We start from the raw sequence: 27,716 nt of genomic DNA on the forward strand, positions 1-27,716 counted from the left end.
GGACAAACAAGCGCAGACAAACGGTTTAAGTCGATTATATCGACCCCAGTGCGTAACTGGTACTTATTTAATCGACCCCGAAAGGATGAAAGGCAAAGTCGACTTCGGCGGAATTTGAACTCAGAACGTAGCGGCAGACGAAATACGGCTACGCATTTCGCCCGACATGCTAACGTATCTGCCAGCTCACCGCCTTGATTAAACCACCATCGAAATCAGCTGATTATAAAAATTCACGTGATACATCTTTTCATAATACACCGTGTAATAAAGAAACAGTTTTGTAAACATTCATCTAGTAAATCCAATTACGAAAATACATTTTTTTATTTCAATAAAAATAATAATAATTTTATTTTTAACAAGAGTTAACATATTTTGATAGTTCCAAAATATAACAGAGAAAACCAAAATAAAAAGATACGAAACCTTGCCAAACGTTCCAATCTCCTTTGAAGGTCAAATTCCGTCGTCACGAGATTCTTGCAGTTTCTTCTTCCACAGAAGATATTTTCTTTGAATTTCTTTTTCTCTAATTTTGGGTCCAAGTTTTAAATCCGCAAAAATGGCTTTGAGTGATGCCGACGTTCAAAAACAAGTAAGTTCAAAGACATTTCTTACTTTCTTAATATTATTTCGAAGAATGACGATAATAAATACCAATCCCCTTCCAAATTTCTCTTGGTTTCTTTTAAAGGCGGATTTCTAGCAAAACTACTCCGTTTCTCCCTTCATAACTTCATTTCTTATATTCCTTTTGATATTATTTCAGGGAATCACGATAATAAATAATAATTCCCTTCCAACTTTCTCTTGTTTATTTTGTCTTTTAAAGGCGGATTTCCAGCAGAACGACCCCTTTTTCGCCCCGTTTCGCCCCCTCATAATTTCATTTCTTTTATTCCTTTTAATATTTCAAGTCTATTACCAAATGAACTGATACTAATATAGCAGTTCTAATTAATATTTGTTGCTTGTAATTAATAAAGTCGCAACATTTTTGGTCGACAATTCCCATTGAGATCCTGTTGACAACTTTTTATTCATTTCCGACAGAATTAGTCGTAATTTGTAATTGATTTGGTTAGGAATATATTTCGTATAATTAAGGTTTCTTCTCTTTTATTAAACTCTTGACGCTCACTTAACTTAATTATATACTAATCATCAAAACTTATTGATTAATTAGTTGATAAGATGAGAATTTAAATCTCCGATGAAAGAGAAAAAAAGCCTCATTAGCCTTAATGAAGATTCTATTCATTATACGAGACAGTAGTAACAACTCTTCTAAATTTATATTTTCGAATGTTATTATTTTCTTCTCAAGAAATTATTTTCTCCCTTCGACATTAATCCTGTTTTATACTCTGGTGTTACACGAATTCGTTGAGAAAAGATCGAATAAGATTTATACTTTGAGGGAATCTCACAGTAATTAACGTCTCTGTTTTAATAAATTTCAATTTCCAACTTCTTTCCATCCTACCTTCTCCTCGTAGGAATTGTCTTTACCCTTCACTTAACTTTATATTTTATGCAGGAGTTCAAATTCCGCCGAGGTCGACTTTGCCTTTCATCCTTTCGGGGTCGATAAATTAAGTACCAGTTTCGCACTGGGGATCGATATAATCGACTTAATCCGTTTGTCTGTCCTTCTTTGGCCCCTCGTCTGTAGTAAAGAAATAGGTATATTTTATGCAGAAGGCATCCCAGGGAAATCCTTCAGTATCATTGTAAATTAAAATGCCTTTTGAACACAATATTGTTTGTTGAATTTCTTTATTGATGTATTTAATTATTTTATGTTTATTAGCTCTTTGCTGACTTCTCCAGAATCTTCGTTTTAATTTGATCCTTTACAATATAATTCAGTGCTTCTGTTTTATTTTTAATTTGTTTGATGCATTTTTAAAATATTGAACCAAGTCTATCGATTTGTAGGCCCTCCCCTTGAACAGGTTAACTTGCCTCACTTGGCAAATAACTCGCCGAACTCTCTCTCTCTCTCTCTCTCTTAACTCTCTTTTACTTGTTTCAGTCATTTGACTGCGGCCATGCTGGAGCACCGCCTTTTAATCGAGCAACTCGACCCCGGGACTTATTCTTTGTAAGCCCAGTACTTATTCTATCGGTCTCTTTTGCCGAACTGGTAGAATGTGTTTATAAAACATCTTTTTCTCTTGGCTTTATTGAGAAAAGTCTATGGTTTGTAAGATATTTGTTGTTGTTTTTCTTCAATTTCTGCAATTTCAACCAATCAATGACGTCTATTGAGGTAAAAAAAAAAAGCATTCTGTGCTGTATGAATATGTCCCTCGTTTAAGAAACAGATTGGGTTTATTTACATTTGTGAAGAGAAAAAAAGATACCCTTCCCCCCACCCCTAACCCTAAAACAGATTGAAATGCAATAGATCGATACTAGGGTCATAACTATGGGTGACAATTTCATATGACACCGCTAGAAAAAACTGCCGTTCAAACCAAAAAGATCCCAAAGGGATGTGTGTTTTGATCTTTGTAAGGGAATTTGGTTGATGGGGGCTGAAAGAAGCCTAATTGTGTGTGTGTGTGTACATGTCTGTGTGAATGTTCACAAAAAAAGAAGATACTAAGGTGGTCTAGTTGTTTGTGTTCAGGCTGCTATTGATAAAGTTTGTTGATATTTCTCATCAGCAAAAATCATCCTTTAGCATTGCATCTTCACATTCCTTTGGAATTAAAATCCTCTCCATAAAAAAAAAAAAAATTGGGGTTGGTGACAGGAAGCACATCTGCTCATAAAAATTCTACCTCAGATCTACTTCTGTGTAAGCATAGGATAATTGACATTAAATAAACCAAACTTATGAACAAGGAAGCTTGAAAATTGACATGTGATTGTACTCTTGAGAAAAAAAATATTTCTAACATTTTCAATGTTCCACTTTTTGTTGTCACTTTCCAGGGGGAGGGGAGACATACTCACAAAAAGAAGTTTATATTTAAATAAGAATATAAATTTTTGGACTAGGAACCTAAGCTTTAGATAATAAGTCCTAGATTGAACCAGGTTTGACAAGATGTATTTCAGGAGAAATGAAATTGTTATTAGGATGCTCTGATCTGAAAATAGACTGTTCTGATAAACATCATTTCTCTCTCTTTTTCCCCCCTACACAGCCCTGCTTTGATGACTTTGGTTTATCTTTTCTCCACAGACTGAACTATTGATATGTGGCCAGCAAAGTGACCCACTATCATTAACATCTTTATACAACAGCTATGCAAAACAATTATTACAAGCATACAGCTCACTTATTGATAATGATGTAACGTTTTGATATTTCAGCATACTTCAAGTTACATAGTTACTACCAAAATTTAAACCAGCTTTGATAATTTTCTTGAACATTGAAAATATAAACAGACAATGGTGCACAGTTTACTGTTACTAGTCGTCATAGCTAAACCTACTGCCACAAACTATCGTAGCTTACAGTTATATATCTTTCCTTGTCTGTTACATCACTACTGCTTATTCTTCAAGCCATTTTGCAGTTTCTACTTTACAAACCATGCAGCCTCATCATCACCATCGTTTAATGTCCACTTTCCATGCTGGCATGGGTTGGATGGTTTGACTGAGGATTGGCAAGCTGGGAGGCTGCACCAGGCTCTAATCTGACCTGGCAAGGTTTCTATAGCAGGATGTTCTTCCTAACGCCAACTACTCCAAGAGTGTAGTGGGTGCCTTTTATGTGCCAGCGGCATGGGAGCCAGTCATGTGGAACTAGCATTGACTACGCTCAAATGGTGCTTTTTATGTGCCACAGGCATGGGTGCCAGTCGGGTGACACTGGCATCAGTCACACTTGAATGGAACTTTTTATGTGCCACCAACATGGGTGCCAGTCAGGCAACACTGGCATTGACCACAACTTTGATTCTACGTGGTTAAACAGATCTTCTCAACCGCAGCATATTGCCCGACAAGTGAAGGGGTACTTTTGAACAGGCCAGTTATGAGAAACCAGCATCAGTCATGGCTACAATCTCACTTGGCTTGCATGGTCTTCTCAAGCACAGTATATCTCCAATGGTCTTGGTTGCTTGTCATTGCCTCTGTGAAGCTCAGCATTCGAAGGTCATACTTCACCACCTCATCCCATGTCTTCCTGGGTCTACCTCTTCCACAGGTTCCCTCCACTGTTAGGGTGTGACACTTCTTCACACCGCTGTCCTCATCCATATGCAACGCATGACCATACCAGCACAGTCGTCTCTCTCTTGCACACCACATCTGATGTTTCTTATGCCCAACTTTTCTCTCGGGGTGCTTACACTCTGTTGTGTATGCACACTGACATTAGACATCCAGCAGAGTATATTAGCCTCATTTCTATCAAGACCACACACTCATTTTACCTGTTTAAACAACATAAACCCAGCTTTGTATGAAACGTTCCATTCAGCTTGTCTCACCATGAGACAAGCACTTAACTTAACAATTCTGACTAGTTCTCCCCAGAAGTATGTTCATTCACATTTTTACTATAGTCAAGTTATCAACCTTTATCATCTGACAGTAAAAACTACTAAATAACAAAAATAAAGATTTATTCTCATAAACTTTGACATATTACATAAACTGATGTATCACTGACTATTTTAAATCCACTCTCATTGAATGTATGATCTGCTGTTTTAACTTGAACTGTTGGTTTTCATGTAACAATATGAACTACCTTTCATATTATCATGGAATCACATTGTACATTACTTTAATGGTTATTATCTCACCAATTAGATTGGGCTGGACTAAAGGCTATTAGAGGAAATACAGAAATAGAACCTTGTGTGTGTAATTATGTTTCTTGCTGTTTTTCCTGTTGAACATTTTATATCACTTTATCATAAACACTTATTTCTAAGGATCAACCATTGTGTTTCAGTTGATTCAAATCATCATCAGATGTCTTACTCTGGAATGTCTTCACAAAGACCAGGGTGAAATCAAAGCAGAAATCTATTTCTAAACTGAACAATGTTGCTATTTCTTAATTTGGGTTCCCATTACAAATCCAGTCCTGTACAATGTACACTTCCAGGATTAAGACATTCAATGACGATTGAGATCAAACTGATAATCTTAATTCATCTCATTTAAGCTTAGATTTGTGACATGTTTTACTTTCATTGAATTAATCATCGTCATCATTTAATGTTTGTTTTCCATGTTGACATAGGTTGGACTGTTTGACAGGATCCAGTGACCTGTAGGGCTCCAATGTTAGCTTAGGTATGGTTTCTGTGGCTGGATGTCCTTCCTAATGCCAACCACTTTTTTCAGAGTATACTGGTTGCATTTTTTGTGACTCTGGCATTAGCAAGGTTGCCATATAACTTGCAAGAAAAGAAAGGTTGGAAGGAAAAAGAAAAGGCCTCTTGAAGTAAATTGGGGAAAAGAGAAAAGCAATGGTTCTATGTTGGATGTTGAGAGGTTACAGTATGATAGAAGAGCAAGCCCAAATGGCTTGTAATAGAGCTACAAGGCCAACCTCACATTGTATAAGGGTGGTGGGAGTAGCTGGAAAGAGGACTAAAGTGGTGGTGGGATACTGGAGCATCTCAAGACACAGTGGATCATGGGGGTGGACAGTGATCCTGCAAGATAGGGGAGTGGACCAAGGGAACTATGATAAATGGGGTATAGAGAACGATAGCAGTAAGAGAGATATTTACTACATTTTAATTTCTTTCACAAATTACCTGTTTACTTTTAAAGCAGATAAAAATTTATCAGAGACTAAAAGCATGACAAGGATGCATGAGATTCATGGATTGTTTGGCAGGATAGGAGTTGGTCTTTTCTTGTATTTAAGATTACAGATGTTGATTTTCTGGTGGGAAAATGGATTTGAGAAAAAGTTTATAATTTAAAAAGCAGTCAGATGCAAAGAAATGGCTTATGAGAGTTGCTCAATATATAAAATCTACAAAAGCTTTTTTATTTTCATGAAATCTTAAAGAAGAGATGGAGAATGAGAAAGTGAAGTTGATAAGTGTAAAATGTAAATATGTGGTTGATGGGAAAACCTGGGAATATAGTTTTATATTGATATGTTCTATAAAATCTAGACAGCATTAATTTTTTTTGGTGCAGGAGGTAGTAAGTGAAATAGTTTAAAGTGGAGAGTGCAAAGTCCATCTAAATAAGATGCAGTGAAGGTTTTGCACAATGTGGAGCTTAGACTGGATTGCTGTTAGTAAGAAGAGATTGTTGTTACTTAATATAGTTTAGGGTGTTGGTGAAACTGATATATTGCCCCCAGATAAACTGTTATGGCATCTTTGGGCCTTGTAGATTAAAAACAAGTGCTCAGTGTTCAAGTACCACTTCCTTCTGAGAGAAAGCTAAGTTTCTTTGATATAGTTTAGTAATGCTAAAAAGTGTAGAGCATTTCTTGAAATAATATTAACCCTTTAGCATTTAAACCGGGCATATCCGGCCAAAAGTATTCTGCCAGTTTTATGTTCAAACTGGCCAGATCTGGTCTCTCACACCAGCCCTACAATATCGTCTTAAAAATTAACAGCTACCTCATCAAAATCTCATGGCTATAAGATAATGCATGATTAGTTCAAAACAATGTGGATAAAAAAAGCATTAATTTTGGCAGAATAATGCGAACACTAAAGGGTTAATGTTGCTAGTGTGGAGGGAATATTATATCCCAATAACATTTGTGAGCAATTCATTGATATATCGTAGTGTTGTATTGTTTGGAACTCCATTGGATGGTTCTCTCAGTTAACAAAAGAGATATACAAGCATTTATAGTCTTTATATACACACATATATGTTTATAGATTGACAGACAGACGGACAGATAGATTGCATTAATTTTGTTTTGATACAGTATAATTAACATACAATACTTTCTATTGTATGCTTTTAAATGCTTATCATTTGCTTTTAGTGCAACAAACTTACAACTTACTTAACATTCATCAGAAAAGATATTGTTCTTTGATATTCTTATATGACTTATTAAATGACTCTCCACTAATTACATTCAATGCCAGCTGTTGCAACCATGTTTTCTAAGCCATTGTTTTGTAGTTGAGATTTATTGAATTTAGTCAATTGTTTCTACAATGCCAATAGAAATTCTATTATCTAAACTTTGGTAATAGATTATATACAGAAACCATGTACAGAGATGTCGTCAGGAAGGTGAGAGTAAGCAGTAGGTACAGTAATGGATTTAGAATATCAGCAGGGGTCCATCAGGCTCAGTTCTCAGTCCTTCCTATTTTAGTTCGCCAAGCAATAAGAGAGGCGATTAAGATGAGTTTTCATAGCTGAATCTGTAGTCGCATTGGAGAAGAAATTCCAGACTTAGAATAAAACCTGGAATTAGGAGGCCTTAAAGTGGACTTAGGAAAGACTAAGGTTGTAGTAATGAGAAAAGAAGACAGGAGTCTGCTTTCATCAGAGAATTGATTATGATTGATATGTAGAAAAGGGGTAGGCAGCAATTCTAAATGGTATGTCCAGTGTAAATTGGGAATATAGTGGGATCACAGGCAGGTTAACAGAGAAGGTAGACTTTGTATGTGGCTGATACAAATATGAGCACATGGGAAATGGATTCTCTTAAATGCACTGAAGGCTTCCTAGAAATATTTGACAGTTTCTGTTATCTAGACGACTTCATTAGCAATGGAGGTGAATGTTTCAAAAGTCTTGTAGTCAGAATAAGAATAGAAAAAGTTCAGGGAGTTATTACTTATTTTTGGCTACAAAGAGTTTCTTTCTCAGAGTGGAATGTAAATTGTATGATGCTTGTGTATAAACTGTGGTGCTGCATGGTAATGCGCCATGAGCCTTGAAAACTTGTGAGGACAAGGCAGAAAGGAAGCTAAACTAACATTGGTGTACATGAATGATGGAGTACAAATGAGGCAAGAGGACATCTGGATGCAAGAAGTACAAAGGAGAAAACTTGCCCAAGGTGGGCATGTGATGCATACGGAGGATGACAGTTGTATAAAGAAGTTCAGATTGCTCAAAGTTGATGAAACCTGGTTCTCAAATGGGGTCCATATAAGATTTTGGGGGGTGCACACAACAAGATAGTCAGTTGGGTATCCAGAGTGGTATTTTAATGGCTCCTGAAAGAAATTTTACTTTAGATGTAAGCATTGGTATGTATTGCAAGAAAGTTTCTTTCGCTAACATTTTATGTAGTTCAACCTACACAAGTTAATGTGAGAAAAACAAAATAGGAATTTTGAAAGAAATTTTGGAGTGGGGGGGGTCCATCAAAATAAAATAGTAATCAAAGGGGTCCATAGATAAAAAATGGTTGAGAACCCCTGCTGTAGAAGGAGGAGACCTAGGAAGATATGGATTGAATTGGTGAAGACTGATCTCAAGATGATGACACAGGACGGATATGGTTAGCAATATGCATCGCTGGAGAAGATTCATTCATCCCTAAACCATAGCAAAATGAACCTTAAAAACTAACGATAATGATATAAGGTGATGGCAAGGGAAGTATCTATATTTGGGTTTCTTGCCCAGTAGTCCTAGTTAAGTGTCCATCTGCTACTTCATCTCTCATTCACCTTCTCTTCTATCCTCCATACAATACATCTCATGCAACTAGAAATGATATTTTTCCTATATGACCCACCCGTTTCACCAATATTTACTCATCTCTATTCACTGTACAGAGCCACCCATGTAACAAGGATTGTTTTAGACTTAGGTCTATTCAATCCCAACAACCTTATCACTTAAGTATTCATTATATTCTTCCATGACTCAATCTTACCATTGGACCTCTCTATCACTATCCATAACATTCACTCTCCTCCAACTAATCACCCTCCAACACCATTTTAACTATCATTCTCTCACTCCTTCTATTCACCTTCTGAGTCAGTGCCTTGAGAGAACAAACAACCCACAGAATAACGATGACTCTTTACACAGTACAAGGCAGTGTCACTAGTGCTGGTGCTATCATAAAACGCTCCCAGTACTACACTCTGTAAAGTGGGTGGTGTTAGGAAGGGTATCCAGCCATAGGAACCAAGCCAAAAATGAAATGCTCAGGCAAAATCTGGTCCTCTGATCCATCTGGGAGACTGAAGAAGACTTGACAAGATAGTGGTGAGAAACTATCCCAAGATAATAATCTGATGAAAGAGATGTTGGAGGACCATGTCAACTGGTGATAAGTGATGCTGCAAAAGACCAAGCCCCTAAAATACTGGGGTAGTGATGATAGCTGGGATATATATATATATATAGACACACACACACACACACACACACATATACATTACATGCATGGCTGAGCCTTTGCTGACTCACACCCTCACATCCCTTTTCCTATTCACTCTACCTTCTCATCTCCTTATCTCTTCTACCATGTCACCTGTAATTAAGAGGAAAGCATTCGATCTGTGTGTATCCAATACCTATCACCTATCTCTCATATCTTAAGTGATTTGAACTCCATATATTACTGCTTTTTAAACTCAGAATTGTAAACAAGGAACTAGATACCATACATCTAAGCCAGAGTTCTACCTTCTGTGGCAACTCTACCAATTTAATAACTTTTAGTATTTATTGAATCAACTCCAATGAGATTTGAACTTATAGATGAATACATTATCCAACATTTGACTATTTTTGCTGTTCCACTTCCTTCAAATAATAATTCAGATCACTGCTGAAAGAACTCTTGTATATTTGATGATAGATCAAACACTTTTTTTTATCAAAAGCCAGGAAAAATCATCACTGCAATTTTTGCTGCTGGTCTAAGACTTATTGCAACAGTCTTTAAGATGGCATTATCAACATGGTAGGTATGAACACTGAACAAAGCAGAATGTAAAATCATTTTCCATACACCTTTTGATGATTACTGAGTTGCTTTCGTTATATTATAGAAACAGGTTGCAGAAACTTAGTTTCTAGAAAGTTCTAGTATAACTTGTTAACAAATATTTCTTTTCAATCAGAGGGCTTTATTTATTCTGTTCATTCTTCAGTATTTCTATTTCAATATCTCAGATTTCAGACATATCTAATTGTATTTTTTTATTGTAACTTATTACTAACATATTTTTTAATGTTTTTTAGATTAAACATATGATGGCCTTTATAGAACAAGAGGCTAATGAAAAGGCTGAAGAAATTGATGTAAAGGTCAGTAAACATTTGAAAAGAATACAAAATTTTTGAAAGTCTTTGATTAAAGAAATTCCTGTTTCATGCTTTGGAAATTGTACTTGTTTGGCAAGTGACTGACTTGATATCAAGTGTTGAAAATGAAAGAGTTAGGTTGTGGAATAGTTGGTCATTTAATGCATACACCCATGGAATTATATTCCCCTTTAAATCTATCACAGCGGTAATTTATTCTAGCTGTCTTTGAGTCCTTTGATGTGTTTAAGTTTATTCCAGTTCCATTATCATTGGATGGTTGTAATTCCATTCATAACTACTGACTCCTAGGTTGTTGCCTTCACATTTATTTCCTGTTTTTCATTCAGTCAGGTGGGAATGAAATGCGATAGCATTACTGTGTATTTATAATGAATCAAAGTATGTTTGCAGTATCTGTCTGTAGCATAATGTCTACCTCCAATATAATGTCTTTCTATAAACTATGTCTGGTATTACATTATTAAGGAACTTATTTATAGTATGTATCCAAAATAGAAACCCATATACATACACAAAATATTATGCAACAGATCTACAGGTGGAAGAAGCATGTGCACATATTAAGTAGGGTACACTGATGTTTTCCCATTGACAGTTAAGACAAGGCTTGTACTTTAATATGTAGACTGGTTCAGTAACCTCATCCTAAATCTAGAGCATAAATATTTGTAAATATTCTTTTCTACTCTAGGCATGAGGCCCGAAATTTTTGGAGAGGAGGCCAGTCGATTAGATCAACCAGTTATGTACTGGTGCTTAATTTATCGACCCCGAAAGGCAAAGTCGACCTCAGCGGAATTTGAACTCACAACGTAAAGACAGACGAAATGCAACATTTGTAAATATTATATAAACACTGAATCAGAGTAATCATGTCAGTGATCAGGTTATGCATCTACAATGAAGACTTCGGACACTTTTATAGTATTGAATTCAAGGCAGGCTGCCCCTGAGAGCTACTCTATGCTGATGACCTTGCTCTAATAGTCTAAATGTGGAGGCGCAATGGCCCAGTGGTTAGGGCAGCGGACTCGCGGTCATAGGATCGCGGTTTCGATTCCCAGACCGGGCGTTGTGTTTATTGAGCGAAAACACCTAAAGCTCCACGAGGTTCCGGCAGGGGATGGTGGTGATCTCTGCTGTACTCTTTCACTACAACTTTCTCTCACTCTTACTTCCTGTTTCTGTTGTACCTGTATTTCAAAGGGCCGGCCTTGTCACTCTCTGTGTCACGCTGAATATCCCCGAGAACTACGTTAAGGGTACACGTGTCTGTGGAGTGCTCAGCCACTTACACGTTAATTTCACGAGCAGGCTGTTCCGTTGATTCGGATCAACCGGAACCCTCGTCGTCGTAACCGACGGAGTGCTTCCAATAGTCGAGTCACTACCACAGCTAGAGATGAGGTTTAGGATGTGGAAGCAAAGTCTAGAATCGAAAGGCCTTAGGGTTAACCTAGCAAAAACCGAAGTCTTAGTAAGTAGGAGGGCTGACAAATCACAAACCCCTTCAGGTAGATGGCCTTGTTTGATCTGTAGAAAAGGCATTGGTAGAAACTCTATACAATGTACCCAGTGTAAGCTATGGACGCATAAAAGGTGCAGCAATATCAAAGGAAGGTTAACTGGGAAGATAGTTTTTGTGTGTGGCAGATGCACAGGAGCAATAAACACTGAAGATGTACAGAAAACAGATTCCATTACCTGCCAGGGAAAAAGAAACTAGAAGTAGTTGATCCCTTCCACTACCTAAGCGACCAAGTCTGTAGTGGGAGTGGTTACTCTGAGAGTGTATCAGCTAGAATAAGAATAGCCTGGGCAAAGTTCAGAGAGCTTCTACCTCTTCTGGTAACTATGGGCCTCTCGCTCAGAGTGAAAGGTAGACTGTATGATGCATGTGTTCAGACTGTCATGCTACATGGCAGTGAAACATGGGCCATGACTACTGATGACATGCATAGGCTTGAAAGAAATGAAGCTAGTATGCTCCGATGGATGTGTAATGTCAGTGTGCATACATGACAGTGTGAGTGCCCTGAGAGAGATCGGACATAAGAAGTATCAGATGTAGTGTGCAAGAGAGATGACTGTGCTGGTATGGTTATGTGTTGCGTATGGATGAAGACAGCTGTGGAAGGAACCTGTAGAAGAGGTAGACCCAGGAAGACATGGGATGAGATGGTGAGGCATGGCCTTCGAACACTGAGCCTCACAGAGACAATGACAGGAGATTGATACCATTGAAGGTATGCTTTGATTGAGAAGACTCAGCAACTAAAGCTGATGCCAATGTTGCATGTCCGGCCCATTTAAAAGTACCCTTGATGCATTGGGTGATATGATATGCGTGAGAAGAGCTGTTGTGTCAAGTAAAATCAAAATCACAGCTGTGGCCAGTGCTCCTTGACTGGCTCTCGTTCCTTCTCTAGTTTTAAGTTGGAAAATGCTCAGAGGATGAAAAATGTAGAGGAAAGAGTGTACATGTTTTGGCTTATTAATGATTTTATAAATGAAAATACATTCCTATGTTTTTGGGTCAAACAACCAATAAGTCAGCAAGCATGACTGGTTTAGAAGCTCACTTTGCTATCGTGTGATTTCAGGTTCTGTTCCACTCTGTGGTACCTTGAGCAAGTGTATTCTATAGTCCTTACCCTACCGCCAAACCACTTCCATATCTTATCATCCCTTTCTCAAAATATTTCCATCAATCACCTATTTTCTGTGCCTTCAGCCATTGCTCTCTCCACCCCATTACATCTTAACACTTCTCTTATATCTGCTGTTATACCCCATTTACCAAAGCTCCTCTGCTTTATGTACTTCTCTCTCACTACTCCTACACCTTGCACATCATTCTCTTACTCTATGAATTATTTTCCTTCTTCAGTCACTCCTTTCTTTCTCACCTCTATCCCCATCTCTAACCCTCTCGTATTTTCCCTCTCATACTCTTATGAAACTCCCACCCCTGTGATCCACTCTCTGAAAATCCTCTCTCATACCCACTTTCTTATATCTTGAGATGCTCTGGCATCCTATCACTACCCTGTCTATCTTCTTTCCAATTACCTCCACCCTTGTATAATATAGAGTACCCTAACCAAGAATATAGCATCTTTTGTGCTTTTATCTAGCACAAATCTGAACTGCATCTCATCTACACTAACTCTCTTCCTAATTAATTAGGATATGACCTTTTCTGTGAGGTCCAGCAATTTGATGCCTCTAATTATTTCTGTCTAAAGCATCACTTTTGCCTTTGTAGCAGTTGACTATAATGCTGCTACACCAATCATTGGGTATGACTCCTTTGTGGACAACCTAATTTACATGGGTGACTAGGCCATATCCAACTCCGCCAGATATTTTAAGCATCTCCCGAGAACTTTCCCTTTCTTCATATCCTTAACTGCTTTTTCTACCAAGCTACTGTTAATTCAGATAGCTGGTCCCTCAGTTGGGTCTACATTAGGCAGACTCTAACTTCTCCCATGCATTCTCTACATTTAACAGCCTCTCATAATGACATTTCCAAGCCTCTGCAGGATCACTAACTGCAAGTGAACCATTGTCCATACAGACACACTTCTCTCCTATGACATCTCAATTTCCTCTCACTTTTCTCTGCCTTGATGATGATGAGATATATATATCCTAATGTTAAACATGTTATCAGCACCATCTGCTGCTGAGAGAAGTAGAAATATGCAAGGCTTACAAAATAATTATCAAATAATTGTTAGTGACAGAAGCAAGTATTAATATCGAAAGATAATACTTATCCCCTTTTAAAAGTGGATATTTTGTAGAACACAGAATACTACAATAGTTACCATGAGAAAATCTCTCATATGGGCTTTTGGTACATATAAGCATTCTTGTTTACATTGTTAGCAGGAGATAAATCACTTGCCACTGCTGAGATTTATCACATGGTTTCGGCCTTCTCTGGCCTTGTCAAGGATAGATGCTCAACCGCTGGAAATAGCAGTGGTATCTTTGGGTCTCTTTATATTTATTCAGTATTTTTTCCTTCACAAACAAAAATTATGAAATCTCAAATTGCATTGAAGGAATACAGCCACTGAGAGAAAATATAATCCATGTAACCATCTTACTTCCTCACATCCAGTGAAATCCAGATACAAAAAAAGATCTAACAATATCTGTTATGTCTAAAATGGGAAAGATGTTGAATTGCTGCTTAAGAGTTGAATGATAATCATTGGCAATCTTGGTTTTTTAAACAAAGGATTTTGTATGAACTTTCTTCTGAAATATGTAATCCTTCATTTGTTTAACATCATTTTAAGGATTGAAAAGTGAATAGGTCAGCACAATAACCAGATTGTGTTATTCTTTTAGGGCATTTTCAGAACATTTTGTTATCAACAGACACACACATTTACTGTACAGAATCCAATTTTGTGTACAACATTTTGAATTTGCTTTTTCAGGCAGAAGAAGAATTTAATATTGAAAAAGGCCGTTTGGTTCAACAACAAAGAGTAAAGATTCTGGAATATTATGAACGTAAAGAAAAACAAGTTGAGCTTCAAAAGAAAATGTATGTTAAATTTCCTTTTTAATGACTTCAACTTGCAAATGTTTTTGACATTAAACAATTAATAAATCTGAGCTTGCTGCTAGTTGCTGTGTAACTTGTTGATGTCCATAAAAGATTCTTAATTTGTTGAAGTGACATGTCTATGCTGTTGTATTAAAGAAATTCTAGGTTACCTGTCAATAAATATAATTATTGGTGGTATGTTAAATAGTTGAGAAAAAGGGCTCCTTAATGACATTTTAACCATTTAAGAACATAAAAACTGTTATTCATGGATAAGTTACCTTAACGTTACCAAATATCACCACTTTGTTTCTGCAACACTGATTGCTATCTTCTCATGTAAACCAACAACAGCACGCAGCTGCTGGGAATATATGTGATTATTAAATACTGATGTAATTCATTAATATAATAACTACACATATATTGATATATTTTTAATTTATAATTTTCAATTACTAATCATTCGAAAAATAGATAATGGTAGACCTCACTGTAGCACTAAAATTAACACTTGTCAGTTGCCCAAGTCAACTCAAAGCCTGACTTTCAGCATATAAGGTACAGGGTGTGGGAAATTTTGATGGTGGGGAAAAAGCTAACTTTATATGCCAGAAAATATGGTACATTGGTATGGTATAATTGTGTATACATTACTTATAGTATTCCATGTAGTGTGTGTACATACATACATACATATGTTATATATATATACACACGTATATGTATATATATAAAAAAGCGATAAACGTTGCTCTTTTCAAGCCTAGCCAGGCTCATGGGCCCGGTTTCTATAGTGTATGTGTCCCCCCCCCCCCAGCTGGACAGGACGCCAGTCCATCGCAGTGTTACTCAAACAGGAAGAGAGAGTGAGAGAAAGCTTTGTTGTGCTAAGTACTGGTTGTCACAAAAGTATTAAAATACATATATACATTCTTTGATAATAATAATAAGAAAATGTTAAAAACAGTTTACAAGAAAGTATTTAAGAAAATATTCAACAAAAAGAATTAGGAGTTCATAAAAATCATGTTTGTTTGCTAGTATATATATATATATATATATATACACACACACACACACACACACACACACAGAAGGTGATATATTTAAGAGTTTACAAAGAATTTGAGAGGAACCAACCTGTCTTCCTAGCATTGTTTGTTAAAAACGTATTTGAGTACAAATAGAGCTGTCTAACTGTACTTACTCTTCCTTTTGGCTCTCTACTTTTATTTATATATGTATATATTTGTGTGTATATGCGTGTGTGTGTGTATATGTATGTGTGTATGTGTATATATGTATATGTGTGTGTATATGTATGTGTGTGTGTGTGTGTGTGTGTATATATATATACACACACACACATGGCGTTAGGAAGGGCATCCAGCTGTAGAAACACTGCCAGATCAAACTGGAGCCTGGTGCAGCCTCCTGGCTTCCCAGACCCCGGTCGAACCATCCAACCCATGCTAATATGGAAAATGGACATTAAACGTTGATGATATATATATATTTGTTGACATATTTTCATGGAAGATTGAGAACAAAGGACATTGTTTACATGCTAACCGCTCCCCAGTTGCTTGAAGAGGCTTTTTCCTTTTTCTTTTCCCTTCTGTTTCTTCCTTTTTTTTTTTGCCTTGCAAGTTACCTCACAGCTTTATTAGTGCCAGTGACACAAAACATATACCCATTACGCTCTGTAAAGTGGTCGGTGTTAGGAAGGGATAAAGAAGCCGTGCCAACACTGGCATTGAAGCTCGATGTGGCCTAATGGCTTGTCAGATCCTATCAAACCATCGAACCCATGTCAGCATGGAAAAACCTATATTAAATGATGATGGTGGTGGTGGTGGTAGTGATGATGATGATGATGCAGAAATTGTTAACGTAACACAATCGAAGCTGTTTAGTATTTGTTGGTATACTTGTGTCACTGTTGTTACTGATCTTTACTGCAACCATCGAGTGTTGATTGCATCCTTAGTAAAGATCCCTCTTCATATTTCTACATTCAAATTCCGCAATCAATTTAATCTACCCACAAATGTAAACGAAATAAAACCCATTATATCATCATCATCATCATCATTTAACGTCCATCATCCATGCTAGCCTGGGTGAGAAGAGTGAATTCAGTATTTCTCATCTTTCTACATAAACCAATCATTATTACTACTTTTAATGTTGTGAGTTTATAGGAATGTAGTGCTAGGCTAAATATCTTGTATATTTAAATTCTTGAAGGGTTTGCATTCTTTTTAATTTCGCTCAAAGCACTAAATACTAGTTACTTAGTGGTTGATTCAACTGGTTAGTTTTAAATTTATGTCAATCTAAGAAATTATTCTTGTTACATTTTTCTCCTCGAGGACCTAACTTAACATGATGTGCTTCAGATGCTTGCTGTGTTTTGCATCTTCTAATAAGAGTGTAGAAGGATGATGCCTGTACGATTTATTATTTACTATCAAGGGAAGGAAATAGAAGTGGTATGGTACTGGATAAAGAATTCACAGTATTTAGTTGTGTCTCTCTATGATCTGAGTTTCATCTTTTGGGCAGAGGTGTGAATAAATATTTGCAATTAAGTCTTTCACTGAAAAATTTTGTGACTACCTTTATATTAAATTTAGGAATTCTTGTTATTTTCGTATTTTCTCTTTCTTTTTTCAGCCAAAGCTCAAATCTTTTAAACCAAGCACGTTTGAAAGTCCTCAGAGATCGAGAAGAGCATATAAAAGTAAATAACATTTGATAGTTTACTTATATTTTTAATTTTTGTATCTTTTATCTTTTATTTGTTTCCATCATTGGACTGTGGCCATGCTGGGGCACTGCTTTGAAAGATTTAATCAAATTAACCTCAGGACTTTTCTTTAAGTATGGTACTTGTTCTTTCGGTTTCTTTTGTCAAACTAATAAGTTAATGGGAACATAAACAAACCAACACTGGTTATCAAGTAGCAGCAAGGGACAAACACACACACACACACACACTTATATACAATGGGTATGCACACAATTTCCATCTACCATCGTCACTCACAGGGCATTGGTCATCCCGGGGCTATAGGAGAAGACACTTGCCCAAGGTGTTGCACAGTGGAACTGAACCCAAAACAATGTGGTTGCAAGGTTCACACAGCCAAGCCAAGCCTGCAGCAAAGAAAAAACTATTTCAAATTTCTTTACAATTTATTAAATGAAAAAATTGCTTTGCTAAATACATTTGTATGGTAACTTACTCTAAATATAAATAATTAAGAATAATAGGGAGCTACTTACAAAGAAATAATTTATTAGCTGAGAAATTTTTGTTATTGATATATATTTTGGACATTATTCATTCAGATATCAAAATTTATACATAAAAGGTAGAACTCACATTGAACACTCTGTGAACTACTTTGATTAGGTATCTCTAATAACTGACCTTTTAAAATCTAGTCACCCCTCCCACCCTCACCCAAAGTCTCTTCATTTTTCTACCACTAAATTCTCTTCATCAATTCCTCTAAAATTAAAGAAATTATTCTGTTCAAGCTTTATCTCTTTACTTTGTTTTGCTTTCTTTATCTAAATGAGTTTGATGTATAAACTTCAATTTAATTTAGAAATAGAAACCAGAACCTTTTGTGGACATATTTGGGTGGACAACTATACTGACAAGAACATATGAGATTTAACAAAGTTAAAAGTAAAAATATAAGCTAACGGCCAACAGCCATTTAGTGATACCAGTGCCGGTGGCACATAAGAGAACCATCCGAACGTGGCCGTTGCCAGCGCTGCCCCGACTGGCTTCCGTGCCGGTGGCACGTAATAAGCATCATCCGCTTGTGGCCGTTTGCCAGCCTTGTCTGGCATGTAAAAAGCACCCACTACACTCATGGAGTGGTTGGCGTTAGGAAGGGCATCCAGCCATAGAAACACTGCCAGATCAGACTGGGCCTGGTGCAGCCTTCTGGCTTCCCAGACACCAGTTGCACCATCCAACCCATGCCAGCATGGAAAGCGGACGCTAAACGATGATGATGATGAAAGCCAAGAAGATTTAGAATAAAATTGTGTGATCTAAGAAAACCAGGCCTTATAAAAGATAGTTGTAATTGTATAATTGTTATAATAATGCAGATTGTCTTAAATATTTTCTTTTATTTCTAGGACGTTTTAGAAGAAGCTCGTCGTCGTCTTGGGCAGGTGACAAATGATAAACACCGTTACAGAGGTATTCTTGAAGGACTCATTACACAGGTAAAAAAGTTTTCATCTTAGACAGCAGTATGCTTTAGGGAGGAATTTTGTGACTCGAAATATTTACATAAGAACAATAGAGAAGAGCCTGAAGTAGAGTAGAATAGTAAATTATAACAGAATAGATAGATGAATCTACAATTTCTCCCTAGCCATACAGCCTATTCTGCATGGCCAAACCACCTGATCAATCTGAACTAAATTTGGCATGAAGGTTTTTCATTACTTGGGGGAGGGGAGTCACTAAATTTTAAACTTTTTTTTTCAAAAACAGAAATGTGTTTTATATACCTGTTGTATATGTTGGTTTTGTTTTTTCCACTTTAAAGGTAAATGATTCTGATAGAAGTAAACACAATATTGAATAATTCTCTAATATATGTCAACGACCCCTCTTTTTTTTTTTTTTTTTTTTTTTTTTAAGTAAAGATAAACACTTTTAATTGTGATAACGAAACATGAAGTTTAGTCTTACTACCAAAATTCATTTCTCTAAGGAAAAATAAGGGTGATGATGTCTTCATTCCATCTGATCTACCCTATGAATTTAAACGGCTTCAGTTCCCAGTGAAACTAAGTTTTGCTATGTCCATAAACAACTCTCAAGCATAATCTCTCTCAACATTGTTGGACTTAATCTTGCTTCTCTCATGGGCAATTATATGTAGGATGTTTGTGAGTTGGAAGTCCCAAAACTCTTTTTCTTTTGTACACCAATTAAAGAACACACTGAAAACATTAGACTGTGATTGATTTCAGGATTTGTTTTAATAACTTTATATTAGCATCATCTGATAGAATTTTTCTGAAAATATCTTTTTTATCAGAATAAATATATTTACTTCCTTTAACATTCTTTAAACTTCTGAGCAACGCTGGGTGCTCAGGCTAGTACAATATAAAAAAGGCAAAGGTAGCATCGGAAATATGTCAAGTGCTCTTGCTAGTGGGTTAATTATCACCTCTACTTTAGCTTTATACCACACCCTGCTCTTTCTTTCTCTGGTAAACACGGCAAGTGTGAACTGAATGAGTGATGGTAAAATGAATGTAGAATGAAATTTATATGTCTGGCAAACCTTCTTTTCAGATGTAGGATGCTGCCCACCATTCTCATATCTCCTCTTGACACCACTTTCTCCCCCTTAGAGTTGGTACACTCAACATTTTGCAGAATTGAAAAGTAGGTCTGATGAGAGAGTTGAGATGCCGGAGTGAAGGCATGTAGATGTGTGTTGCATCCAAGAGGTAAGGCAAAGGGCAGCTTCTGCTAGGTTCCTTACAGGCAAAGGACATAGGTATGAAATAGTAATGGGGTTGGTGACATGAGCATACTTTTTTGCTGAGAAATGGGTTAAGGCAATTGAGGTAGACAGAATGTCTGATATGATACCTAAACTTAGACCAGTGTTGCAAAGTGGAGTAACAATTATTATTTCTGCTTATGCTCCTCAACTGGGGCTGCCAGATGAACAGAAAGATCGATTTTAGGACACCCTTTTGCACACTAACTTGTCACAAATGACAGTGACTTCAATGAACATGTTGGACAGCATCCAGGTGGCTTCTGTGGAGTTGGTTCCTGCAATGAGTAGGGAACGAGGCTTCTGGAGTTCTGTGATGCAAATGACCTTATGATCTGCAATACTAACTTCAGGAAACCAGTCGGTCACCTGTTCACTTATCAATCTGGTGGCCATACAAGCCTGATTAACTACATTCTCACCAGAAAGCAGGAAAGATGGCTGCTTGTAAATGCAAATTCCTTCCCAGATGAAGATTACACTCCTCAATATAGGCTAGTTGTTAGTGACTTCAGATTTCAAGCTAGAAGGATTCCAAGAAACAAAGTACGAATACTTTTTTCACCCCTAAATATTTATAATTGTGTATAAATTCATTAGTTACTATAATTTATTAGTTTCTTTTGCATATTCTTAGTTTATGCATGTGTATGCAAATATAATATTGGTATAACCCATTTATGTTCATTAGAAATTAAATAAATAAATAATTTTGACATGTACGAATATTTATTTCCCCCCACTGTAATGTGTATGGATGAGGACAGCTGCATGAAGAAGTGCTGAGCTCTAATTGTGAAGGGAATCTGTGAAAAGAGTAGACCCAGGAAAATGTGGGACAAGGTGGTGGAATATGATTTTTGGTTGTTGAGCATCACAGGGGCAATGACAGTTAACTGAGACTTCTGGTGATTTACTATGCTTGAGAAGATGTCACACTCAGTGAATTGTGGTCATTGCTGCCTGTGCCAGTGACACATAAAAGGTACTCATTCTGGTAGCACATACAGAAATCATCCAACACACTTTGTAAAGTAGTTGGTGTTAGGAAGAGCATCCAGCCATAGAAACCAAAGCAAAACAGTCGACTAGAGCCGAGTGCGGTTTTCTAGCTTGCCAACATGGAAAGTGGACATTAAATGATGATGCACTCATGACAATGTGGGAGGTGGACATTGAACGATGATGATGATGTAGTATATATTGTCATATGTCAGGATGGTCATTTTATTTTATTTTTCCGAACAAACACATAAACTATATATTCGTTCTTCACTCATTTCTTGTTGTTCTTATTCTATCTTGTATCCATTGTCTGGAAATCTTTCCTAAGACATCTGTGACCTCTTCAGTGGTCTTTTCCATCCTCATGTATCCTCCTCCTCCTCCACCCAGTCCATTCCCTCCTATGATGTGTATCCTGATCTGTGTGTGTGTGTGTGTATATGGGCTTGCCCACTACACTGTTTGTATCTGTGTCCTTTACATAGTCGTTGTTCTTAGTATTTGATATGTTGACCACCACCACCACCCTTACATTTTCTCTTCTGTTGCTGCTGTTCTTAACCTTAATTTGATATTGTTCTTGTATCTTTCTGTGTTTGTTCATGCAGTTGTGGTTGTTGTTTGTGAAGCTACTGTTTGTGTGTATTTGGGTTTGCTTACTATATCGTCTGTATCCATGCACTTCATGTTTTTTATATTTCTTTTCATAAACATGCATATATACACATAGATATACAGACAGATCATCATCCTTGTTGAAAGAAATACATTAGAAGGTTATGTGACAATCTGCTGCCCTCCTAAGGCTGGTGACCTTCTCTTATAGGAGAGTCTGTTATCTGTGGTTGGGCCTAGTATGATGTGATCACACTTCTCAATAAAACATTTGAAAGTTTTGTCATTAAGTTTCAATTGCATATTTGTGAATTATTCTAATATCCAAAATTTCTATTTTAACATAAATTCTAAATTTTTACATTTCTTATAAAAGCTATTTTCTAAATGTCAGTTTTTAACACATTTTTTTCAGGCTCTATTCCAACTTCTTGAGACTAATGTAATTATCAAATGCCGTGAACAAGATGTAAATTCAGTCAAGGTCAGTTATAGCTTTTCATTCATTTATTTGTTCTCATTAGTGGATGGTACCATGTTTTGTTAATTACAACTATTGCAGTTAATTTATTATTTGATTTTTTTTTTTATTTTCTTTTGCAACTGTTAGAAATGAAATATTTCTAAAATTTCATTTGTAGGCCTCTATCTCAGTCAAATCTATAATAGACATAAAGGCACCGCACTAATTTGATTTCCAATTATTTTACAAAAATAAATTTGGTTCAAAATATTTCCCCTTTCTGATAATGTTTGTTTCTGCTTTGTATAATTCAGATCTTAGGAATATCTTGAAAACAGGTAAGGATTAGTGACAGGAAGAGCATCTAGTTATAGAACAATACCTCAGCAATACGTAGCATGGAAAAACAAATGTAAAAGATTATGGCAAGCTGGCAAAACCATTAGCACAACAGGTTCAAATTCTTAGCCGCGTTTTGTCCATCTTTAGATTCTGAGTTTTAAAATTCTGCCAAGGTCAATTGCCATTTATCTTTTTGGAATTAACAGAATAAGTACCAGTTGAGTATTGGGGGTCAGTGTAATGGACTGGCCTACTTCCCTCAAAATGTTAGGCCTTCTGCCTAGAATAGAAATTGCAGATGTTTAATGAGCAGCTAATTCACAAAAGGTTTTTTTATATATGAATTGCAGAACTGAGAGTCGTATCAGAGTACCATAAGTAGTTTTAGTTGTATAATAATAATCCTTTCTACTATAAGCACAAGGCCAGAAATTTTTTGTGGGGAGGGGCCAGCCAATTACATGAGCCCCAATACTTGTACTTATTTCAACCCCAGAAGGATGAAAGGCAAAATCTGAGCTCAGGACATGAAGATGGATGAAATGATGGTAAGCATTTTGTCTGGCATGCTAATGATTCTGCCATCCTTGCTGCCTAAATAATAATGGTAATGATTTCAAATTCTGGCACAAGGCCTGCAATTGGGGGCAAGGGTCAAGTCGATTACATCAACCCCAGTAATCAACTGTTATTTATTTTATTGACCCCCAAAAGGCTGAAAGGCAAAGTTGATTTCAGTGCATAAGAACGGACAGAACACCACTAAGCATTTTGCTCGGTGGTGCTAACGATTCTGCCAGCTCTCTGCCTTGATGATGATGATGACAAAAGTGCAATTGGTGCTTTTGTGTGTGTTTTATTTTAAATACCATTAATTCATATTGATCACACCATTGTTCTTTGAACATGTATTTTTTCTATTAAAACTTCTTGCTAGCATGGGTTGGTTGGTTTAACCAGGACTGGTAAACCTGGAAGGCTGCACCGGACTCCAGTCTGATTTGGCATGGTTTTCTGCAACTGGATACCTTTCCTAACACTCACCACTCTGAGAGTGTAATGGGAGCCAATTTGCATGACACCAGTTTCTGCCACAACTGCGATTTTACTCGGCTTGATGGGTCTTCTCTAGCACGACATAATGCCAAAGGTCTCAGTCAATTGCCTCCATGAGGCCTAATACTCAAAAGGAGCTCAGCCACTTTGCCTCCGTGGGGCCCAGCGCTCGAAAGGAACTCGGCCACTTTGCCTCCGTGAGGCCCAGCGCTTGAAAGGAACTCGGCCACTTTGCCTCCATGAGGCCCAGCGCTTGAATTGTGTTCTTTACATGTCACCGGCATGGATGCCAGTTACATGACAACGATTTCACTTGGTTTGATGAGTCTTCTCAAGCACAGCATATCGCCAAAGATCTTGGTCGCTAGTCATTGCCTTTGTGAGGCTGAAAGTTCAAAGATCATGCTTTACCACTTTGTCCCATGTTTTTCTGGGTCTACCACTTCATTTCAACTTAGGATTCACTAAACTTATTTTGAGAAACAAAAAAAAAACAATTCCAGCTTCTCTTTTCTTTTTACATTTTTTTAATTTTTATTTCATTTTCAAGGAAGTTTTACCTCAGTGTCAAGAGAACTTCAAGGCTGCTACTTACAAAGATGTAAAAGTAACTATCAGTACAGATAGTTTTCTATCCAGTTCAGTGTAAGTATTTGAATATAATTCAGATTTTATGCTTTTGCATCAAAATCTATTGTCATGGGTTTGAAAGCTTTACATTGCTGCATCATTCCATTCATCAAGCATTCTGATACGACCCACATACATTTTCATAAATCTTACTTGAAACTTATAGAAATTAAACCATTACCAGCTGAGGATTATTTTTCATCCAGCATGTATTAAAGCATTCATATTCCATGTCCAAAACTACATATTCATTCTTTCTCCATATATTGCCTTCAGTCTCCATTCTTTTAATATAATGTCATCAGAAATATTTTGTTTTTGGATTTGGTTTGCAAGATTCTTTATATGAGTTCGTGTGTTGAAGCATATTCTGTTGTGTCTGGGGAGAGTCAAAACTATTGAAAAGGTTGCAAGACGCAACGAAAATTTTAGGAAAATAAAAATAAGAAAAAAAGTGGAAATTTTACCTGTGTGTGTGTGTGTGTGTTATATTATAAGGCACAAAAAGAAAATGACTCTCCCCAGACACAACAGTCGTTAGAAATGTTGTCCTCTCTCGTGTTTTGCTTCATTTTTTTTTTTCTGGAAGTTAGGTACATCATTCTGCCCAGTTTAGCATCAGCTCTAGACTCTTATGGTAAGCACTTGGTTCTGGTAGGGGATCCCTGTAACCTCTTGATGCACCATCATCTTCAACACTTGACCAAGATGCCAAAATCCAGAACTAAATCCACTGGCCTCTCTCTTTCTTCCATCCCTCCTTTCTCTAACATTCACAGACTTCACTGCAACCCTGAGCTCACTCACCTCTTATTAATTTGTAAATCTCACATCCTACTCTTCTCCAACCTCCTACATTAATTATGTTGGTCTGATCTTAACTAATTAATTTATAATTGTACCACATATAATTAGTATTCTTTTTTTTTTCTTTAGATCTGGTGGAGTGGAAGTCTTTGCCCAACAAGGAAAAATCAAAGTTGTCAATACTTTGGACAAAAGACTTGATCTCATTAGCCAACAGGTAACAGAACTTATTTACTTTACTGCATCACCTGTTTTAGGTTCATTTGTTTTTGTTTTATTGCAACCCTATTATACACATAACAAATATGATATCCCTTCATGTGATTTTCTATTTCATATCAAATATTTTGGGAATATGAAATTTTTAACCTGCTTCAGAAAATTAAAAGAAAGGAAAAAAAAGAAGAATGAGCTATTAATCGTTGGAGCAGAATTTGGCAAGACAAAATGCAGTTTGGCTTCATAGTCAGGCAACTGCAAGAGAAGTACTTAGCTAAGAATAAACCATTATACTTGGCATTTGTTGATCTAGAGAAAGCTTTCGATAGAGTACCCTGCTGTGTGATATGGTGGGCTCAAGGTCAGCTGAATAGTTTGTGAAAGCTGTAATGGTTAGGGTCTGTAAGGTGAGAGAGTTAACAAGTATAGGTGGGGGTTCATCAAGGCTCAGTCCTCAGTCTCCTCCTTTTCATCATTGTCCTCCAGGCCATAACAGAGGAATTCAAGACCAGCAGCCCCTGGGAACTACTGTATGATGGTGATCTTGCCCTCATAGCAGATTCCATATCAGAGGTAGTAGAGAAATTCCAGATATGGAAGCAAAACCTGGAATCTAAGGTCCTTAAGGTTAATATATCGAAAAGACTAAGGTCTTAGTAAGAAAGAAAACAGGCAGGACCCTACCCACTTCAGGTAGGTGGCCCTGCTCAATTTGTAGGGAAGGTGTAGGCAGGAACTCCATATGGTGTACCCAGTGTAAGGTATGGACACACAAGATGTGCAGAGGGTTAATCAGAAGTTATCAGAGAAAGTACTATTTATATGTGGAAGATACACAGGATCCATAGAAACTACAGATCCTGGGGAAATTGATGCTCTCAAATGCCCTGGTGGCTCGTTAGAAGTAGTGGATCATTTTTGCTGCCTAGAAGACCAGATTAGTTGTGGGGAAGGATGCACAGAGAGTGTAATAGGTTGAATAGGATGGAGGAAATTCAAAGAGCTTTTTACCTCTGTTGGCTATGAGAGGTTTCACTCTTTGAGTGTAAGGAAGATTGTATGACACATGTATATGGACAGCAATTTTACATGGTAGTGAGATGTGGTTACTGAATGCTGAGGACATGCAAAGTTTGGAGAGGAATGAGGCTAGTATGCTCCACTGGATGTGTAATGTAAGTGTACCTGTTTGACAGAGTGCAAGTGTTTTGAGAGAGAAGTTAGGCATAAGAGGAATTGGTTGCTGTGTGCAAGAGAGAAGAATGCACTGGTTCATGTTATGTTGATGGATGCCGACAGTTGCATAAAGAAGTGTCGGTCTCTCAAAGTAGATTGGACACATGGAAGAAGGGAGACCCAGGAAGACATGGGACAAAGTACTGAAGGATGACCTCAGGACACAGAATTTTTCAAATGAAATGACCAAGGTACCTAATGCCTTGCTGTGCTCAAGAAGATTGTACTCAGTGTTAACCCCACTAACACCCACCAGGTTTGGCCTGCAAGAGTCCTATGCCGGTGCCACTGTAAAGTGGTTGGGTATTAGGAAGGGCATCCAGCCGTAGAAACCATGGCAAATCAGGCTGAGCCTGATACAGCTCTCCATTAAATGACAGTGATGATGGTCAGTGATTGTTGAGATGGAGGTTAGCATTTCACAGTTTTTTTTACCTTGGAAAACAAACATTAAATGATGATCTCACACACATAGTATAACTTTTGCATTGACATCACTCTAATTTCTGATGTCTTTTGATTGATATATTTTCTATTGACCTTTGTTCCCAATATTTTTTCTTCTTTCAGATGTTGCCACAATTGAGAGAAATACTTTTTGGGAAGAATGTTAATCGCAGATTCTTGAATTAGTTATCCTTTTAAAGTTAATCGGTTTTTTTTTAATTCTTCAAAGCGTTCCATTGTTTGGGTCATTAGTCAGATGAGACTTTTTTTTTTTTTTTTTACGTGTAATATAAAGTCTGATTAATTCTAGATCTTACATCTCAAAATTATTAATCATTGTTTTTGAAATTGATTGGATCACATACAATCCTACTTTTAATTCTAGTTGTGATTTCAATTATAGATTTTTGTTCATTCCAAATTTTATTTTTGATGTAAAATGAAATGTAAAAAGTGAATATTTCTTTCTCCAGTCATTTTCTAGCTGATTAGCAATAATTACACAGGTGGAATG

General features: G+C 36.8%; 1 protein-coding gene across 1 annotated transcript; it reads left to right on the forward strand.

Moving 5' to 3' along the window:
- The first annotated feature begins 434 nt into the window (after window positions 1–434).
- LOC115215132 (V-type proton ATPase subunit E) lies at window positions 435–27,636 on the forward strand. Its single transcript, XM_029784305.2, has 9 exons — window positions 435–598; window positions 10,156–10,221; window positions 14,703–14,812; window positions 17,498–17,564; window positions 18,989–19,078; window positions 22,418–22,486; window positions 24,414–24,508; window positions 25,430–25,517; window positions 27,326–27,636. Exons 1-9 carry the CDS (start codon window positions 566–568, stop codon window positions 27,386–27,388), a joined length of 681 nt encoding a protein of 226 aa, XP_029640165.1. The 5' UTR covers window positions 435–565; the 3' UTR covers window positions 27,389–27,636.
- The last annotated feature ends 80 nt before the right edge of the window (window positions 27,637–27,716 follow it).

The sequence above is a fragment of the Octopus sinensis genome, linkage group LG8 (assembly GCF_006345805.1).
Source record: "Octopus sinensis linkage group LG8, ASM634580v1, whole genome shotgun sequence".
Lineage (NCBI taxonomy): Eukaryota > Metazoa > Mollusca > Cephalopoda > Octopoda > Octopodidae > Octopus > Octopus sinensis.

What these genes read in the sequence shown, in the direction of transcription:
- LOC115215132 (XM_029784305.2), top strand. Translation starts at nt 566, where the DNA reads ATGGCTTTGAGTGATGCCGACGTTCAAAAACAA. An exon ending in CTGAAGAAATTGATGTAAAG is followed by an intron (nt 10,222 to 14,702) that starts GTCAGTAAACAT and finishes TTGCTTTTTCAG; the next exon opens with GCAGAAGAAGAATTTAATAT. An exon ending in AAGATGTAAATTCAGTCAAG is followed by an intron (nt 22,487 to 24,413) that starts GTCAGTTATAGC and finishes TTCATTTTCAAG; the next exon opens with GAAGTTTTACCTCAGTGTCA.